Source organism: Trichogramma pretiosum, unplaced genomic scaffold (assembly GCF_000599845.2).
Source record: "Trichogramma pretiosum strain Unisexual culture from Peru unplaced genomic scaffold, Tpre_2.0 scaffold3, whole genome shotgun sequence".
Classification (NCBI taxonomy): Eukaryota; Metazoa; Arthropoda; class Insecta; order Hymenoptera; family Trichogrammatidae; genus Trichogramma; species Trichogramma pretiosum.
The window spans coordinates 2,601,210-2,620,542 of NW_019641698.1; the positions used below are offsets into that span (position 1 = coordinate 2,601,210).

General features: G+C 43.8%; 1 protein-coding gene across 2 annotated transcripts in view; it reads left to right on the plus strand.

Annotated features, from left to right (window-relative positions):
• The window catches only part of LOC106650553 (tyrosine-protein phosphatase 10D), a 44,660-nt gene that overhangs the window by 16,855 nt on the left and 8,472 nt on the right, over positions 1-19,333 (plus strand). For both annotated transcript variants that reach the window (XM_014368626.2, XM_014368627.2), the window contains exons 2-12: positions 9,746-9,992; positions 10,540-10,815; positions 10,903-11,109; positions 11,888-12,241; positions 12,322-12,494; positions 12,821-13,184; positions 13,263-13,532; positions 13,623-13,952; positions 15,097-15,372; positions 16,045-16,454; positions 17,177-17,554. In XM_014368626.2, coding sequence (XP_014224112.1) covers positions 9,746-9,992; positions 10,540-10,815; positions 10,903-11,109; positions 11,888-12,241; positions 12,322-12,494; positions 12,821-13,184; positions 13,263-13,532; positions 13,623-13,952; positions 15,097-15,372; positions 16,045-16,454; positions 17,177-17,554 — 3,285 coding nt within the window. The remainder of the gene's footprint in view (positions 1-9,745; positions 9,993-10,539; positions 10,816-10,902; positions 11,110-11,887; positions 12,242-12,321; positions 12,495-12,820; positions 13,185-13,262; positions 13,533-13,622; positions 13,953-15,096; positions 15,373-16,044; positions 16,455-17,176; positions 17,555-19,333) is intronic.

A 19,333-nucleotide genomic window follows, 5' to 3' on the forward strand; every position in this document is an offset into this window, starting at 1 on the left:
TTCGCTTATGCATCGCGCTCGTCCACGTTATGTATACGTGAACTCGGCGCGAAGCGCAATACTCTTTGCATGCGGCTGTATAAAATCTCTTGTCGATTTATGTCGCTGTTCGCGTACTCGTGCGAGCGCGCGAGGCGTCCCACATTTTTTTCTCCTCTCGAAAGCTATAATGCCATAAACACGTACACTCCTACGCGTGCATTATATACACGTGAAAACGGATGCCCTTTTGTCGAGCGCGATTACGCAACTTACTCGTCGGCATGATATATAACTGCGCCGCGAAGCGACGATTCGTTCAAATAATAATAACCGCGCGCGCGCGGCGCGCTTACAAGCAGTTTTTTCCTCTCTCTCTCTCTCTCTCTCTCTCTCACTTTTATTCTTGCTCGAGCGTCTTAACTTTTCGGCGCAAAGTTGGGTATATTACTCGAGAGCGTGTACGCGAGTGAGCGCAGCAGCAGCATTACTAACGAGAGAAATATGCTCGTTCGCTCGCTCGACTTGCTCGCTTGCTTGCGAGAGAGCAAGCCGAGAGTATTTCGCCACCCTCGCGCATATCTCTCTCTTACCGCTACATAGGTATATGCAGCGAGTAATATTTCATTAAGGGCTTTCTAGCCTTCGCCTGCTGTGCACTGTGTATTTATATGCAGAGCCTGTAGTAGTAGTAGGTGGTAGTTCGTGCACGCCAATGGCTTTGTATAATGTGCGCCACAGCAGCAGCAGCATCCACTCTCTGCCTTGCGCGCGCGCGCGACGTCGACGACGACGAGTTCCAACGCGTGTAACGAAGGCGAACCCGGTGCAGAGAGTATACACGAGGCAACTTGAGTGCAAATTCTCCGCAGCTTGCAGACAATTATATCCACCAGGATTACGCATCAAGTAATTAATTAGTACATTAATCACTAGTTCAAGAAGTAGATCGAGTTGTATCTTGAGAAAAGAATAATTGCCTTGGGGGAGAAAAAGCCTGATCGATCTCCACTCCTGATAATGTTATACTTTTTTTCGCTGACCGTATATTGTATCGACGTTGCTATGTCACTGACAATCAACGAGTATATTAACAATTATATTTGTGCTTGTACGCATTCGCGGTAATTGCAATTTACATTTAACGGCTACTACTATATGCAAACTTTGATTCGGTGCCAAGAAAAAACAAACCGTTTATTCAACTCGATCGGCATAATTACGCGGCACGTGCGTGATATCCTGGACTATGCTAGTGGCCAGCAGGCGGCCGCAAGCTCAAAGCTCGGCAAAATAAGAAAACAATGTGCGTACATACGTGAAAGCTCGTGCCTAGGAATGCTCGACGACAAACATGAGAGTCTGTCCCGCTCGCATACAACGTAGAGCAGCTTATAGCTAGCTAGCTAGCCAGTGGGCGGTGGCGATGCTGTTTTGCTCGCCAGAGCTATCAGGTGTTACGTGTATGTGCTATGTGTAAACGCGCGGCGTATACCTATATAGGTACGAAATACACACACGTAAGGCTACGGAATGTCAAGCTCGAGCGAGCGCGTTAAAATTGCTGCTTCGCACAGCTCGTGCACGCTGGCGCGTGGAAGCTGAACTCGATGCCTATAGATAGTACGATATATACTATATATGTATGCCTTCTTTGATGTTAGACCATTGACACGGCGATCTCTTGTCTCTGTTGTGTGCACTCGTGTCTATGTAATACTCATGCGACAATGTACCGACGCGGCGCGTTTCTGAGTTTCCGCAATTGCTCGACGAATTGCCTCGGATTATATCGATCAATTTTATTGTTTCTGACGTTACGCGAGTCTACACTTGTCAATTGGCGCTGTATTATTTGTCACAGATTACCAGCAAAAAGCCGTTGCGTGGCTCGCTTCAACTAAATAAAGTAGAAAGCATGACACGGTAGCTATCGGATCTTAAATGGTCTTCTTGCTTTTCCTAATGGAAATTTATTTCTTCTTTCTCTCTCTTAAAAAAAAAGTCGTGAGTAGTATTGCGTAGGCAATTTTCTAACATCGTGATTGGTCATATTCGAAAGTCGTGAAATTAGTTTCGGAGTGAGCGGGAGAATTTGAAATTTGTTACTCAGGGGCTGGTAAAATCAACAAAAATTAAGACGCACGCCTTAGCTTAACAATAAAATCCGCATTTTCATAAGAAAGAACATTTTTCTTAGTGCAAGACTTTAGAAGAAATATTCCCTTCTCTTAAATGTCCCCTGAATTTTCGTTTCCTTTTTATAGTTCCCTTGAATAAAACCTTTTTTGACTCCGCAACTATAAATCGACCCTTCTATCATTTGAATTTGGCTCTTTTCAATTCAAAGCCATATAAGCTGTGCTGTGGAAAACTCTACCGATAGATTTAACTTTTAAATCTTCAAGTAAAAAGTCAAAGTATAAAAATTAAAACAAAACCAAGTGAGCTGTTTCGTCACAAAAATCTTTTAACACGAATTTTCGAACTACGAGTCAGTTTAAGTCGCCCCAAACGCGTTTCATGGGGCTTATTCTGTACAAGTTAATACATTCTGATTTGGTAAGCGAGCCTAAGAAGCGTAAAAAGAAACCGAAGAAAAAGTATTTAATAGAAGTGAAGCACTAAAAACAGGAAAATCAAGAAAAGCACTCTCGATTTTAACTGTTGTAATAAACAAATTATCAACTGGATGTGTATAATGAATTTAAGTAAATACATAAGTAGCGCATAAAATGCGAGGCGAATCTTTGAAAAAGCAGACGAGAGAGAAAGAGTGAAAGTATCTCGAGAGATATTTTCACTGCGACAAAACGACCGAGAGCGAACGATATCGAGCTGCCGCATCTCGGGACCAAAAATTAATGCGTCTGCCCCTGAAACAGACAGAGAGATAGAAAGCTTGGCTGGATACTCCAGCCGAAGAAGAGTCGGAAGAGAGGCTTTCTAGCCCGTCTCGGCTCCCAGGGCTTTATACCAGACTGCGCTAGGCTGCAGAATGCCAAAAGGAAATTGAGAAATTAAATAGTAAAAGGCACGTGCACGAGGAGACCTAGACACCCCAGGATTGCCAAAATTTATAAGGAAATTCTGACGAATCCCAATTGCTTTTCGGAGTAAATCGACCGACCGGTAAGGCACGACCGATGCAATTTATGCAAAATTTATATTATGCGGAGAAACAATTATGACTTGTAATTACCCAGGGCATGTAAACGCACATAGCGATCGTAATGACATTTTTTCCATGTAAAAAGCGATAAATCAAGATTACCACTGATAAAACAAATGGCTGCGCGTGCCAAACATAAAACTTTTCTCCCCTTTTGAAAGGAAAAAAAATCATTTCTACCCCTTACCTGTCATGTAAAAATACTCGGTCTTATCAGGGCTCGAACACCTTGTACGATGTAATTGACCACGCCCTCGAGCGAAAGGATGTGAGGTCGAAGGCAGAGGAGCGAAAAAGCAAAGAACCGAGAAAATTCGTGCGATGCACGCAAACCTCGTGGGCATTATAATACAAGCTCCGCACGCATTTGGACTTAAGCATGAAAAAGATCATGTCTTATACAAACTTATGATTCTCATCGCTGTTAACGCGCATGAAATGGAATATGAATTATGCAAGATCAAGGTGAAAAATATAAAAAAGGATAATTAACCCGAGCGAGATGTGTTTTTTATGCGCGTGGGACACGAGCCATTATCGAATTTTGGACGATTGTTCTTTGTTCGCGAGGGAATAATCGTGAGATTTCAGAGGATGTTTTTGCGGCAGAAATCGCAGCGCAGCAAAAAACTCATCTATCTTGATGAGAACAAACGAGCTCGAACAACGCTGCTCTCCGTAATTACGGTTCGTTTCGGGCTAAAAGCTCGCCATTTAATTGCAAAAAAAGTTGAATTAATCCGTTTCGTTGCTGTCGGAGCGTTTATGAGCCATAATATAGTTAATATGCCAATGAAATCTTGGCTAAGAAAAGTGTACGAGGATACGAGGGAGGATACAAGTGGGCAGGGTGTGTACTTCGCAAAGGAGCTCACGAAAGAGCAGCAGCAGCAGCAGTGAACGACGAAAGAAAACACAGACTCGAAGGAATGACATGTACACGGGATTACGTGTGTGTACACAGTCGATGTCTAACGAGAGTATACGAACGAAGAAAGTCGCGGGCCAGGAACTTTCGAGCCGGGAGACTTTGTGTAAATACGATTTGTTCGTGCGCGTATAGTAGAATATACATAGCTACTATCTGTAGCGCAGTTTTATGTGCCCAGCGCCGGGGGAGGTCGGGTCCAAGAGGGAGCACAGGCGCGTGCGAAATTTCGTTAAGTCCACCGAGCCAGAGCCGGAGAATCGCACGATTAAATCACCGGAATTATTCCTCTCGCTAAACCCGGTAGGTCCCTATAACTATCGATTTGACCAGTTGTCCCCCTTGTAGGCGAACGAGCGAGCGTACCGCGCGCGTAACCTTTCGGAAAACATTCGTTTAAAATATCGTCGGACTCCGCAGGGGATGCGTATTACGCTTATATACGTGTATGTGTGCGTACGTTATACATGTCTGGGCGAATTGCGACGAGCCGGTGGCGTAATAAGCCTGCGAATTCCAATAAAAGCCGAGCCGAGCTTTTCAATCGGCACAAATGTGCGCGGCGTAGGTCCACAAAACCATGTATGCGCAGTCATAGAATTCGCGCGTGGCAAAGAACTTTTTAGCGACGAAATTAGCTAAAGCTCGGCGCACGCGTCACTCAATTGTCGCATATAGCCCGAACACGAGTTATAAAAACTTTTCTCTGGCGAGCTTGCTAGCCGAAAACGAAGGCTCCGACACCGTGCTTATACTGCGCGTATAGTACAAGCCACACGGAGAGACACGCAGCCTCTCGATCAATATAATACTCACTTACTATATAGCATATATATTTGCGAGTATGTGTGTGGGTGGAAGAGAGCAAGAGCGCCGGCAAAGCAGCGGCAGCAGCAGCAGCCTGGCCGGCGTCGTTCCGGAAGTAGCGTGTAACGCTCGCGCGCCGCGCTGCGATGACGAGATATTGCGCGCAGGACGCTTTTCTGCGTTTCGATATATAGCTCCTGGTACTCCTCCTCCTCCTCCTCCTCTTCCTCGCTCTCTTGACAGCTGTCTGTATGATTTTATTGTACCAGTGTGCGTTCGTAAAATAACCTTTCGATCATCTGTCTCCGAGTTTGATTTTCGATTATTTTACATTTCTCTCGGCTTTTACCACCAATTTTATGGATTGCCTGTAAAAGTCACTTTGTGAATGTAGACAGAGTTGGGTTTTGAGGCAAATTAATTTGCTGTAAATAATGTTTCGGAATCAAGTAAGCTCACAAGTTCGATATTCGAAGAACACCAATTTACGAATCACATACAAAATAGTTTTGTAAAGTGTAGAATCAGTTTAATAAGTAACAGTGCAAACCATGTCTCGAGATAATTTTAGGCAAAATTAATTTTATAAAAATTGATGCAAAAATGTTTAAGTTAATGGTACACAGATACATAAATGCATTAGACTTCTAATATCGTTATACTTTTTATCAAAGCTTTATCAGTATTCAGAGATTAAAGTAAATTTAAAAAAATCTGTACTTGAAAAATAATAATTGAATTTTACAATGATTATAAAGCATTGTGATCATAGCAATGCCACGTCTCTAACTTTATTGGGTTTTCAATTACCTTCAGTTTCATTGCTTTAAAAAAGAATAACAAAGTAATGAAATTACGATGTGATGTCGCAATAAGAAAAATAATTGTATAGCAAAAATTGAAATTAGATTTCTTCAAATTATTCAATAACGTTTATGCGAAGGTTTCGATAGATTTCAAGTACGTATTTGGCTTTTTATTTAAAAAAAAAAAAAAAAATTGAAAAAGATTTTGAGTCAACTAAAAAATAAACAATCTTCAATATCAACTTGATTTAATTATTTTCATTTACTCGTAATCCAGAATAGAAAAATTAAAAGAATTTCTGAATTAATTACATCTTTGCGAACGTACGCACTCTAAATTCTTTAAAAATTCAACATTTCCGATGCGTTTGAATGTACTTTTCTTAATGATTCTTAAAACAAAGAAAATATCTATGTTCCACTCACCGTGTACACTGTACATACTACAAACAAAAAATGACTTTTGCCTCTGCTTCTTGGTTGACGTCCTCCACGACTACTTCCCCTGAAAAGACGACGAAGACATTATTCCCCGGCATATAAAGAGCGCTGAGTTTTTTTTTTTTATGCAAACTGCAGTAAGAGATCAAAAGCCAAAAGAAGAGTTATAAAGCAAAAAAAAGAACCATAAAGAGCACTGAAAAGAGGAAGTAAAACGGCGGTGGAAGCTGTGGGTTTTTTTTTTGAAAAAGAAATCCAAAGAATAAAGAAGATTTCCTCGTACGATGACTACGCTGGAACATCCGCGCTAAAAAGCTCTTAAGAGTCGGCGAAAGGTCGAAAATTATTCATGGGCGTACCGCAGATGAAGAGAATAATCTACATACGAGAGTTTTGCGCGTATGAATATCAAACTTGTTCGTGGATGAATTTTCAAGTCATTAAAAATATTGATCGAAAAATTCTCTCTTGTCTACAGAAATAATAATACGAATATCATGAAATATATTAAAGAAGCTAGGAGAGACAAGCCTGCAAATAACTTCGGCCCTTAAATTCCAGTGTACTCGGTAATTGGCTCGTATTACATTTTTTCTTGCCAAACAAATGTAATGCAACACCTGTAAGCTCGGAGTTTCAGGCAGCAAATAAAGCGAAGCCCCTAACGAATTCCCAAGGAAAAACGAGAAGCAAACGACGATACGGCAGGAGGAAGAAACAACAGCACGTATATAGTACAGAAAAAGCATACATACATATAATAATGGGAGAGTACGGTCGATTTTCTTTGGTTCAGGTGCGGGGGTGAAAAAAGCCTCGGTGTACGCCCGTACGCATATAAACCCACGTGAGAGCGAGAGAACAAAGTGTTTTAGGGGTTGATGTATCTGCGTTGGTAGGCGCGTTTCCAGGCGACCGACTCTCGCTCTCTCTCTCTGTCTTTTTCTCCCTCTCTCTTGTCTCACTCTCTTTCGAAGTACGCACGCAGCGAAAAAAGGTAAAAAAGGGAGTGCGTACAAGTGCAAGACCACTGCCACGGAGCCACTCTTATCCCTTTTCCTGTATTTTTTCCTCCCAAAGACTTATTTCGTGATTTTCGATGCTCGAGCGTCAAAGTTCGAAAAAGGATTTCATGCGTCGTTGATGCGAAACTGAAGCTTTATGTGCATATATGTCGAAGCGAACGCCGAGCGAAAAGCTTTCGAAGATTACTCACTTTACCTTATAACCAGGGATTGACAATGTAACGCGTACACGCAGATCCACGAACGAGAAACAATTTACGCGGACAGCTGGATATTGGATCGAATCTCCCTGGATTTTCCATTGGTTTTTTTTTACGAGTGGGAAACGTGATAAGTAATCGTAGGAAATAACCTCTACATAAAACAGTTCATACACATCGACGATGCGATTGGCTCGCGACCTAAAAAACTAAACAGAACCTCCGCATCTCATCCATGCACTCGCACATTATGCGATTATACATTCAAGTCGAGAGAGAGAGAGAGAAAGACACGATGGATAGACTTGCAACACTCGCGTCATAATACGCACACGCATATGCGAGTCTCTCGCTCGTTTCTTTCGCTCGCTGGCTCACTCTCTCGACTGCTTGATAACTTCCGGTCTACTGACGACGTCCGTATAGGATACGATATTACACTTTATAGAATATGTATATTATATGCATTTTAAGCACTCGCACCAGAAAATAATAATGATCCGCGCGCAGTTGCTTTCGCGGCGCGTCATGCACCGTATGGGTGTATGATAGGTTCCGCTTATGCCTCACCGTCTGCTCACGTACATATTATACGAGCCGATCGTGCTCTCGTCTCTATATTAACATCGGAAGATCGATCTTGCGTTCCTTTTTTTTCTTTGACGTGCGCTTCGAGCCTGATCGTAGAATAAAAGAACTCGACGTTGTAACGAGGATGGATGAGGCTTTGATAGAGCAAGACACAAGATAGAGAGGGTTCGATTTTCTTCAGGTACTTAGGCGGGGGTTTTCTTGAATTTTTCATCCTAAATGCCTGTAATGTATATAATATAAATAGGCCTGTGTAGTCTAATGGACGCCGTACAGCCACGCGCATCAATCGATCCCCGCCCATCGGAAACCGGCGCAGCTTGGGCGACACTATTCAAAATAGAGACAAGCAGCTTAATAGAAGCAGGGGTAAATCTTTTGAAGACCGAAATTTTAAAAGTACAACATGCTGTAACGCATTGTAAAACTCGTATTATCGTATCAGTATGTAAAAAAAAACAGCCGACAGCGTCCATCTAGACGAAAAGCATGACAATAATTAATTCGCACCGCACACAACTGGGTCTCGCGTGTCAATTATGCGCAAGCTCGACGATGCGACAAAGTAATTTAAAAAATTTAGTCCTCACTTTTGTCGAGCATCACGCACATCTTCATTAGCGATGAATTTTATGCGTACGGCATTTACATGCGCACGCGAAAGTGCATTTATATTTATACGTAAATGTACGCCTCAACGGGCGTGAGCCGCGCGGCACAGTGCAGCGATCGGTCGTGTGTGGCCTTGTCATAAATATAAGCTCGCGTGCGTGCACTGTGCCGCGGCGCAGCCTCTCCGATCGTGCAGAGCTCCATCCTATATTATGCCTGCCAACGCGCGGCTTGTATTTATTGTAATGCGCGCGTATTTTATATGCAATTGCAATGACGCACTCCGCTCGCTCGTTTCTCTCTAAATGTATACATATTTTATACAGCAGCAGTGGCAGTCGTTGCAGCTCTGTCGTGAAACAATAATGCGCACCTGCGCTTACGATATTTGAAATTCCGCGCGTACACTTTTATATAAGCCAAGCACTCGCTATGTGCCAAGCGAGCCTGGAAGAATGCTGAGGTTATCGCGGGTCGTTGCTAGCCGTTGGCGGTGGGCCGACGTCGACCAGCAGCACACGAATGCCCGATCGCGCATATTATATCTGTCCGAGCTTGTACTATGGAAAGGTTGAACGTCGCTTTAATTGAGTCGCAGCGACCACGAGCTTTTGCTCGTACGTATATACCTGCGAGTATGGGCGCGCGCAACGTTTCGCCCTTATCGTTCGCTAAACTTTCCGAGACTCGCGCGCGAGAGTTTATTGCACAGAGGTTTGGAATTTCGCTGCTTCTGCTTCGCGCACACGCGCACACGCATTTGCAATTTTACACGTACGCATCGCATACACACTCCGCTATCCGCAGAGACAACACGGATTTCCCATGTGGTCTGTGGGCTCTCTCCTCATTTGCTGCAATTATGCATGCGTCGTTCGAATTACCTACGTGAAAGTTTGATCGAATTATCTTTACTGTCCGCCAGCTGAGGAATTTGATAAAATTTTGATTCTGTCCGTTTTGGTTATTTTTCATCCAGACTCGTTTGAAATTTGGAAATATTTTTAAGAAAATACAAAGTGTGCTTGAAAGTTTGAATAGTAAGCACAAAACTTCTATTGACTACACCATAATGAAATCAAAACTTACCTGACATTATATTTTATTTACAATACCTATTTAATTCTTCAGCAATTTCACGTTTATATTGAATATCATTTTATTATTTTCTTATTTCGTCACAGGTCACACGATCCGCCGATTTGGCGATCGAGATTCCGGGTAACCTCAGCCAGGGAGGAGCGACGTACAGACTGGATTACACGCCGCGAGTGGGCTATCCACCGCCCAACACGACGATCGCCGCCTCCGACATCGGGGACGTGATCAAGTTCCGCGACGGGCTGCCCGGCACCCGCTACGAGTATTGGCTCTTCTACACCAACGACACCCTACACGATTGGCTCACTTGGACTGCTTCCATAACGACTCGTGAGTACTACCACTGTACACACAACCCGTAATAATAACGATGATAATTATGATTGCACGAATGCGGAGAGGCGATGTTGTTGCTGTTGCTGATTCTGTGTACAGTAGTTCCGCCATCACGCACTAATTATCTTGCATTATACGCCTGTCCAACTTCTTGCACCTGTGTGCGATACGGCGCGTACTTTCTTTCTTTCTTTCTCAAGCCGATCTTGCGATTTTGCGTTTATTGACATTTTTCGACCGACAGTCATAAATTATTTGCGACTTTCGTGTACCAATTGTCCAATAGATTGCGTAAATTTTTCCTAATTATTTTTTACTTTCAACCAGATGAAAGCTCTTTCATATAGTAATATGCTACTTTGAACGCAAACTCGAACAATAAAAAAAACACGCGTATAAGTGATGTAGGTTACCGGAGCGAAACTCGCCGCTTCGTGCTTGCGTATGCGATAGTTTTTACTTTATCGCGCGCAGAGCTATAATAACATAGTTGTGACATTTCAATTAATTTTATTCTCTTTTTTTTCGTTGCCACCGACAGCCCCGGACCCACCGTCGAACCTCACGGTGCAGGTGAAGAGCGGCAAGTCCGCCGTGGTCCACTGGGATCCTCCGAGGCAGGGGAATTACTCGGGCTTCCGCCTCCGAGTCCAGAGTTTCAACGACGCTGGTAATCCCTGGACGAGCGTCGTGCCTGCCGACGCTGCACCTTACACCCTGAGAGATCTGACTCCGGGCGCGACGTATTCGCTGCAGCTCTACACGGTCCTCGACACCAAGGAGAGCGTGGCTTATACCAGTCGCAATTTCACAGCCAGTGAGTATATAATATACACACGAGTCGCACTTGTAATTTCATTGTAAAAATGATGCACGTTCATTAATGATGATGACTTTTTTCCAGAACCAAACACTCCGGGCAAGTTTATCGTGTGGTTTCGTAACGAGACGACCCTGCTGGTGCTGTGGCAGCCCCCCTATCCACCGGGCATTTATACGTACTACAAAGTCAGCATAGATCCGCAGGATGCCGCTGAGTCGGTGCTTTACATTGAAAAAGAGTCCGAGCCACCCGGACCAGCACAAGCGGCTTTTAAAGGACTCATTCCTGGTAAGTTTTTTTGTCTTTGCTCTTCTTTCCTTCCCCTTTCTCTCTCCCTCTCGCTCTCTCTTTCGCTTCATCTAATTGAATCTTGATAAAGTCCCGTGACAGTGCCGCCGGTCGTTTTTAATTGCTCGTCTCTTCGCTGGCTCATCCCCCGCATACAATCCGAGGGCTTTGTACTTCTATTCGATTTCAATCGAGAGCAGCAAAATTACGTCCCTGATTTCGAGAGATAAAAATACAAGTCGCGCCTATTGTGAAATACTTTTCTGTAAAGATCGAATTGTTCGAGAGGCGTCTTTCGAGAGGCGCCGCCGACACTCCAAGCTCCTCAAAAGAGGATTACAAATTGCGTTTCTCGCAGCCGCGCGTGAAATCTCCCGTCGTGTCTTATGAGATATCTCGACGAACGAAAGCTCGCCTCACTCGCGTGTTTCATATTATGTGCGTGTGTATCGATTTTCGGAAAAACTGCAAAAAAAACAGAGTTGCTTAGTTTCGTATCTCGATCTGGTATGTGTGTGCATAACAGCGATTACTGCGGCGTTGTGAAATGTTCGAAAGTCATTCGCGGCACACATGTGTGTACGAGCGTGTGTGCAGCCTACTCCTATTACGTGCCGAGCGTTATACTTTGCACTCGAAAGTCGAGGAATTTAATCAATCTCAGCGTAATTGGCGCGATGTTGCATTTTTCTCTTTTTCTCTCTTGTCTCATTTCATAAAAGTAAAATGTACCATAGAAAGAGTCGATTATTTGATGGACAAAATTATTTTCACACAGGTCGAGCCTACAACATCTCTGTGCAAACTGTGTCGGAGGATGAGACTTCAGCGCCGACAACGGCGCAGTACCGGACTGTGCCGCTGAGGCCGTTGAATGCGACGTTCGATAATTCGTCGGTAACTTCGACTTCCTTCAAAGTTTACTGGCAGCCGCCCAATGGAACGTCGGAGTTTGACAAGTATCAGATCTCGCTGGCTGGTAACAGGCGCTTTTCGCCCGTAACGCGAAACCGAGAAGACGAGTGCAAATGGGAGTTCAAAGACCTGGAGCCAGGAAAGACTTATCAAGTGGTGGTAAAGACGTTTTCAGGAAAGGTCTCTAGTTGGCCCGCCAGTAAAGATGTCACGCTGAGTAAGTCGACTTTTTGAAAATATCTCAAGCGAAATTGCTCTCATAACATGCTCATAACATTTTTTTCTTCAATTTAATAGAACCACTGGCGGTACGCGATCTGCATGCCGAAGTCGACGAAAAGACAGGTATGGTCGAGGTCTCTTGGATTCCTGATAACAGCAGTACCCAAGATTCCTATAAAATTGAATATCACGAGATCGAAGGTACCATAGGAGGCGACGGCAATGTTTTAATAACGAACAAAACTAGGGTAAGAGTATGAACTGTGTATCCAAACCGGGAATAGTCTGTGTAGCATTTGTGAAACTCTGATACATTAAACAAAAAAGCACGACGTACCATAATTTTGCGGTTACATTGAAAAGTCGCTGGTCTATGTATCCATCTAATTTCTAGTGTATAAGTTACAATGATGAAAATTTCATAAAGAAACTTTCATCTTGGCGATGGAAATGAGTTTCTGCGAACTTTCGAATTTCCGTTGGAGCAGAAACAATCATTCAAATTCTGTTTATGATTTTGTAACAGTTAATGTAGAAATATCACCAATTTTTTAAAACATATTTAATTTCACAGATCACCCTGGAAGCTCTACTGCCTGGAAGGAATTACTCAATATGTGTTCAAGCCATAAGTAACAAAGTTGAATCGAATGAGACCATTTTGTATCAAGTCACCAAACCTTCGTCACCCATAATAGAAGATCTGAAATCGATCGAAAAGGGGTTGAATATTTCTTGGAAGAGCGATGTAAATTCTCGACAAGAAAAGTTCGAGGTGACTCATAACCGAAATGATACGGGCGAAAGTGCAACTACGTTAACAACGGAATCTCACATAATGCTTGAAGACCTTCATCCTGGAGCCGGTTATGAAGTTAAAGTCTTCGCCATAAGTCACGGTTTGCGTAGCGAGCCTCACTCCTATTTCCAAGCCGTCTGTTAGTATTTATTCCATATATTTAGTGCTGTACTTTATTCATTTTCTTATAAATAAATGTAAATTATAATTTTTACAGTACCACATCCTCCACGTAATCTGAGTATCGAAAAAGTAACTGCTAACACGGTTGTTGTACACTGGTCAGCTCCTACAGATTCGATATTTTCTGAATACGCTATCAGATATCGCACAGCAGATGACCCAAGATGGGTAAAATTGCCTGCGGTTAAGGAAACCGAAGCCGAAGTTACCGACATGTCGCCGGGTGAGCGTTACACCATCCAGGTTAACACTGTTAGTTTCGGAGTTGAGAGCTTGTATCCTCTAAATGTCAGCCACACGATTCGTAAGTTATTGAAATGGCATTTTTTGCATTACCATTCTTGACCATTCAATTAGCTGATCTTTTTATTACCAAATGTTCGTTTGAGTTTAGGTCCGAATCCAGCTGTTAATATAACACCAGTTATCGATTCTACCAATGTTACCTTGGAATTCATACGCCCCGAAGGACGAATCGAGTATTACGTACTGAAATGGTGGCCCGCAGAAATACCAGAAGGTATGCGCACCAAGAACGTCACAGCTAGCAGTCTACTTGGTTACGAGGATCCTTATCTCGGATCGTCCGTCGCACCAGTCTTGAATCCTAATATCGAGAGAATCCTTGTGGATGAATTGATACCAGGAGTCGAGTACGTCTTCACTGTTTACGCAGTATCGTACGACCTGGTCAGCGATACCACGAGTGTCAAGACCCGCACGAGTAAGATTCGATTTTTGATTTTTCTGTCTTTCATTTATAACAGTATAATTCCTGAAAACAAAACGAGCCTGGTAAAATTGTTCAATGTCATAACTCGTTTAGTTTTCATACAAATCATTAATCATATCAAAAGTAGATGTAAAGTAAGTAGATTGCATATTTACATCGTTGGCATGTTATCATCAAAATAATATTCATCCGGAGCGAAAATTGCATTCAATTTGGTTCGGGTAACATATATCATTCGCATAACAATAATTAGTATTCAATATGTTAAATTGATGTCTTGCTCTTATTTAGAGGATCGTTCAGTCTTAAAAATTCTATTCATGGGAACAAAATTTTACATCATCCTATTTTTCTTTTCATAATCATTTTTCGGTTGAATTTATTTATTTTTACTGAAATAACAATTCGATGCATCAAGCTTCTCAGTTCTTGCTTCATATTGATTATGAATCATAAGCTCCATACTTATTAAATATCGACGTAGTTGAAAACTATGAATAAACTCATTGACATAACTAAACTTTGAAATATGTTTAAAAAACTAACTATTGAAAAACATGATTAATTAACCATCTTATAACTAATATTAACGTGAATTTTTCCCACGCTTCCTGTAAATCTTGTACAGGTATAATGGAATATGGAACAGATAAAGGTACTATTTTCGTTTGCAAAATGTGTGTAATAGCATTAGCGTAGTTAAAACAATAACTTGCGAGTGTTGGTGTTTTTTGTAACAGTAAAATTTTACAGCATGGTGTGTAATCCAAATGGAAAATCGAACACTGTACGACTTACTTGATGCACGTTTGTTTTCGATATTCCATTCATTCTATACATAAACAAAATATACACAAGACAGGACACACTCATTCGTGTATGCAAATCCACCACGCTTATAACTCCGCTCGTATTTGAATCTTCCAAATGCATGCCGTTAATCAAAGATCATATCAATCTCAACATTATAAACAATAGAATGATAAACAAAGCCCACCATATCTGACAATTTAACGCATTCGCGGGCACAATTTATGCTTGTGCGTGCATGTTCTTTCTTTGTCTTCTTCTGTCGTCATCGTCGCCGTTGCCACCGCTGCTACTGCTGCTGCCAACAAACTACACACGCGTACAGTGCCGCTGATCCAGTCCGAAGTAGTAGTCGTCGTCGATCGTGACCAGCCGGACTCGCTGCATCTGCGTTACACGCCTACTCCCCGGGAATCGTCGCACTTTGATCTTTATCGATTCCGTATCAGCGACGCTGTCAATACCACGCAAGAGAGGACCGTCAACGACACGGCCAAAGTTTCGTTTACCGGTTTGATACCCGGCCGATTGTACAACGTTACCGTTTGGACCGTCAGCGAGAACGTCGAGAGTCGGCCCCTCATCAGAAGCGATCGTCTATGTGAGTAATGAATTTTTTGTTGTAAATCAATCGCATTTATTTCTATTCGTCTGCATTGAAATAAACGAGCCGAATGCGCGTATGTAGACAAGCACTCGGCAGCTCCTACGCCCAGTCATCCGAGATGTTTCAATATTGTGGTCTAATTGCGCTAATTGTCTCTATTACCTTGAATGAAGTATCAACCTCATTCCAATGCGGCACGGTCTTCCGCGTCGTTATAAGCATAGCAAAAAATAATCATTTATGTATTTTAGGTTTTCCCGTACGCCAGACGCGTAACTTAGCTCATTGCGACTGATCAAAATTATTTATTTATTATTAGATTTTCACGTTTTTTTTTCTTCCTTTCTCAAAGCGTTTTTTAAATTGAAATATTATCTCTGAACGGATGGCTTGGCAGTAATCGCTCCTCGCTCAACTTGATAATATCGTTCAGTGACTAATAACTTGAACGAATAGTTAGCGAGGAAGATAAAAGTGACAGTATCCACATTGGATTGCATAACGTTGCATTGACCAAACACTAAATCTGTCGTACAATAAAGCGAAAGTCGTGCCTGAATATGTTTCGTCGAGAGATTTTTTTCTATTAAAAATCTTCGTGTTAATCGACGCGCGTGTAACATGGAATGAACTCGATGAACTGATTGAACGATGATCCCTCGACAGATCCGGAACCGGTGACGGCCATAAATGCGACGGAGATCAACGACACGAAGATCACATTGGCTTGGGACCCACCTCGTGGCGAATACGAGGCGTTCGAAGTGCAGTACACCAATCACGAGAACGTCTACGTGCAAAATATCACCACTCAGAACGGCATCACCATCGAGGACCTCAGACCGTACCGCAATTATACCTTCACTGTGGTGGTGCGCTCGGGCTCGGAATCGAATTATCTCAGGCACTCGAATCCGCTGAGTGCAAGCTTCACGACGAGCGAGTCGTATCCCGGCCGCGTCGACAAGTTCCATCCGACCAACGTGCTGCCGAGCGAAATCAGCTTCGAGTGGTCACTGCCGGCCAGCGAGCAGAATGGCATCATTCGCAAGTTCAGCATTACATACGGTCTCGAGGTGAGTTTTGTTTTCATATACGCATTATTATATATTGTTCGATTCGATAGGCCGCGACAAAGCTTTTGATTTTTTATTGTTCAAATCTCCGTCGTTGATAAGATAAAGGCCACGCGATCGCATAGATAATAATTTATTTCGCTAAACTCGTCGCTTGACTTTTCCGATACGAGAGCTGTTGTTGTTGCTCGCGACGAATTCTTTCTCGAAACGCTTTAATTATTATTCTTGCGCGCACGTGGTACGGAAAAAAGTTGCACGAAAAAAAGTTGCTCTTTCGCATAATCGGTGATTCAATCCATAGACTCTTTCGAATGCGTCTCCTGCGCGCGCGTGGTGCCAGTGATCAAACAAGTTGCGCGCCTGTGCCTCATGTGTATTACCTATCGATCGATCGAAGCCGCGCGTCCTGCGCGACGGATTCCGCGTTATCAGCCTGCCAACCTTCACCTTCTGTCCACGATCCAGCCCGAAAGTCCATCATGCGGAATCCTACCCCTTTTCATAAAAATTGATGCGAGTCCGATCGATAGGCTCGCTCGAAACGCGCTGTATATCATTACGCAATGTTTCCGCGAGCGTCAAAATCGTCGCGATTGTGGGTGCTGCTCGCATGGCTGCTGCTGCTTCTGCTAGCGTTGCCGTGCCACCACCGTTGCAGCAGCACGACTTATACGAGCGGCGGTATAACAAGTAAAATAATCGCGTTGGCGCTTGCGCAGGGTTCGACGTTCACGCAGGCGCGGGACTTCAAGCCGACGGACTACCGCGGCACGATCAAGAATCTGATGCCTGGCAAGACCTACATCTTCCGCATCCAGGCGGAGACGCGAGTCGGCTACGGGCCCGAAGTCATCTGGAAAGAGACTATGCAGATTCTGGCGCCACCCAAGCCACCGCCGCAGGTCGTGCCGTCGGAGGTCTCCAAGACCAGCACCACCATACAGATCAGATTCCGGAAGAATTACTTCGCCGACGCCAATGGGCCAGTGACGTCCTATACTATCATCGTCGCCGAGGATGACAGTAAGAACGCCAGTGGCTACGAGATGGCACGTTGGCGAGACGTACAGAAATACAGCGTTTGGCCTCCCTATCAAGTAAGTCTTTTTTCCTCGTTTTCTCTCTCATCCTCTCGCGCCCCGTTAAAGCTCGTATTTTTAATATAATATAATATACGTGCGATCGTATGAATATGTGTATGAATGCGAGCATGAGTATGCAGTGCTCGATGCCTGCCTGCGAGTACTTATATGATTTGACACGTACGTCGAGAAAGCGCGACACGGGGAAGGGATGATTATCACGATGTTAATAGACAGACAGGCTAGACTACAGACGGAGTGGAGTAGTCGAGCGCGGGGTGTGCGTTAGACGGCTCAAGAGAGAAAGAAAGAGAGAGAGAGAGAACTGCAGTGTACGCGAAAGAGACAGAGATGCAGTTGGGAAGGGTGGAAGATCAAGGTAAATGTATGCAAAAGCTATCAGCGCCTCGCACTTGCGCGCAGCATCAGCCTGTGCTCGTGTTTTTAATTATAAAGCTCTCTCTCTCTCTCTCTCTTTCACACTCTGCGCAAGCAGCAGCTTCCGACCGCAGCGAGAGAAAGTTTTTCTGCTACACACTCCCCGGCGCTGAAAGCCTCACGCTGAAAAAGCAGCATTGTTTATCGTTACAACGGCGGCCCTTGCGCGTTTTTCACGCCACCCGACGGACTTTTTTTTGTTTCAACTTTGTCACTGTGTGTGCATGCCTGTATGGGGTGAAAATAACGAGAGAAACGCCCGAACTCGGACGCGAGAATAAAACGCGAATTTTGAAAATTGTGTGCACGCGCACGTCTCGTCTCACGCCCGAGACCGTGAAAGGAGCTGCTGTGTTCTTGCTGCTGATGCTGCTGCTGCTGAGCTTGATATACACGCCTCGCGCTCGACATAGATATACATCGCGTTGCATACGATCTTACGCATAGCACAGCTTGTGCCTGCAAATATATATATATATAACACACATAGATATATTTGCAACGCACACGAGGTTACGCGCGCACGCGGCGGCGCACATCGGCATAATGTTTCGCCTTGTTTGCATTCGCCTCGTCGCGAATTGTCATGCTCGTCGTCGTCGTCGTCGTCTTAATGTTGTTGTGAGGCAATATACAATCTATCGCCGCATGCACACGCATCGATGTACTCGTAACACGACGATGACTGCATCCTATGTATGTACACCAGCGCGCGTTATCTCGGGCTTTTGCGGCGCGTTAATCGAGCGAGTTTACATACGAGAGACACTCCGGCTCGCAGTGTACGTGCGAATCTCCAACGCGCTCGCTCGTAGTTTTTTTTTTTATTACGCTCGCGATCGATCACTTTTTATATCATTTCGAATTTTACGCGTCGATTCCAAAACTTTTATCGATGTCGTCGCGAGGCGATTATCGGCGGACGACGACGATGACGTCGAGTAGTCTCTCGCACAGGGCTGCGTCGATTTGACCCGCGCAAGAGCTCGATCGACGATAAACGTCCGACTCTCATTGGCACGTTGTTTCACATACGTACACACGGCTGAGTAATCATATCGTAATGCGCGAGGTTACGAGGTGCGAATGCTGCCGTCGCACCCCTTTTCGCACTATTTGCCCCTCGTGTTATTTGTTGAAAATATTCAAATTTATGCTAGCCAGTGTGTTCCGCTATAGTCGTGGTATTTAGTTATTTAAATTTTGTAAATATTTATGTGTACGTGTGTACAGGTGCACGCTGCATCCGAGTACCGAATTCGGAACAACTCGATCGATAACCTCGTGCGAAACGCGAGCCAATAAATCCCCGCCCATCAAATGGGCTTCTCTCTCGTGCTATGCACTGTCTATACA